This window comes from Austrofundulus limnaeus, unplaced genomic scaffold (assembly GCF_001266775.1).
Source record: "Austrofundulus limnaeus strain Quisiro unplaced genomic scaffold, Austrofundulus_limnaeus-1.0 Scaffold922, whole genome shotgun sequence".
Taxonomy (NCBI): Eukaryota; Metazoa; Chordata; class Actinopteri; order Cyprinodontiformes; family Rivulidae; genus Austrofundulus; species Austrofundulus limnaeus.
Genome location: NW_013953324.1, coordinates 176,515 through 177,897, shown reverse-complemented (window position 1 = coordinate 177,897; position 1,383 = coordinate 176,515). Strand labels below are relative to the sequence as shown.

At 38.9% G+C, this 1,383-nt stretch overlaps 1 protein-coding gene across 1 annotated transcript in view; it reads left to right on the top strand.

The window, feature by feature from the left end:
• zfyve26 (zinc finger, FYVE domain containing 26) overlaps window positions 1–1,383 on the top strand; it is a gene marked incomplete in the record, with an annotated part of 85,176 nt that overhangs the window by 17,093 nt on the left and 66,700 nt on the right. The window contains 3 exon segments of the mRNA XM_014029582.1: window positions 291–415; window positions 575–739; window positions 834–922. Of these exon segments, the coding sequence (XP_013885036.1) occupies window positions 291–415; window positions 575–739; window positions 834–922 (379 nt within the window).

Sequence of the window (1,383 nt, the reverse complement as noted above, 5' to 3'; positions counted from 1 at the left end):
GAAAACATTGGTGAATGTCACAAATTCTCCTAAATCACTCGTACGCACAATTTAAGAACAAATCTGTGTACCAACGGTTCTTACATGAGGCCCATTGTCCTCTGTGTTCGATCGATGCCAGCAGGAAGCTGCAGTAAATGACTCGTGTTCTGGAACTGACCCTCCATGAAATGTTCAGAACTGAAATGTTTCTCACAGTGTTTAATGTGAGGTTATGACTCCTAATGTTTAAACTACCTGTTCAGAGATTGGCCTGCTTTATTTGACCTGTTGTTTTGTTCCTGCTTTAGTGGACTTGCCTGAAGCAGAGAAGCTAACCCTCAGTTTGTGTTGCCACAAGGATCGTCCATCTACATGGAAGACCATCTTTTTCGAGTGCCTTAACAGTGGGAAGCACTTTCTGGAACAGGTCTTAGTGAGTAACCTTCTGAAATCTGTTCCCACAAGTTTGTTGACAATAAGAGAACCAAAACAAACCATTWGTACAGTGTTTTTATAATCAGGTGAAATTGGACTGTAAATACAYGTGATTATAAGCTTGTGCAGTTTAATAAAAGAACATGTCTTGGTGTAGGTCACAGCACTCGATCTGATTAAACTCGAGGAGTTTAGTCAGCTGAAAAGTCTTCTCCAGCTGGAGTTTAGGCCTTTATCTCGACTGCTGCTGCTGCTTGGATGGAGTCAGTGTCGCAGTCTGAGTTCTGCTCAGCTGCTTCTCAACATCCTTCACAAAGAGCAGGTAAAAACAGAAACATTTAGGTCTTCCTGCACATCATCTGGATCTTCTTTTTTATTGTTTTAAACTTTGTGCTGTTTCTATATTTGTTTTTCAGGTTTCAGCCAATGACCAGGTTCTGCAGGACTTTTGTGATCTTTTGTCATCTCAGCTTGAAATACTTCAGTGGTGTAAAAGCAACAATCCGTAAGCATGTTTAAATATCGCCTGCTGCAGACAGCCCGAGGTGGACAGTATGGTTTTGTTTTTGTGTGTTTGTTAAAACATCTCATGATGTAATTAGTAGCTATGTTTACATGGGCATGAGTAATCTGAATAAAAACGCACCATGTAAACACGCCAATCTGAATATTCTGATCTGATTCAGCTCTGTTGGAATGAATTAGTAATCTGAATAAGAGGGGTGGATTATGCCGATTGATAATCCAAACARCTTTCATGTAAACACTTAGTAGCTGTGTTTCCATTGACCATGAAAATGCCCAAATTAGAATTTCGAAAATAAATTTGCTCAATGGAAACACGTCAATTTAAAAAAAAAAAAATTCTTTTTTTTGACAAAATGTTTTTGCGCTAGGATGAGGTGGTTTTTCAGCCGTATCGAAATTGGTGTTTTCCAAAAACTGCAATGAAACAGTTTTTTCACA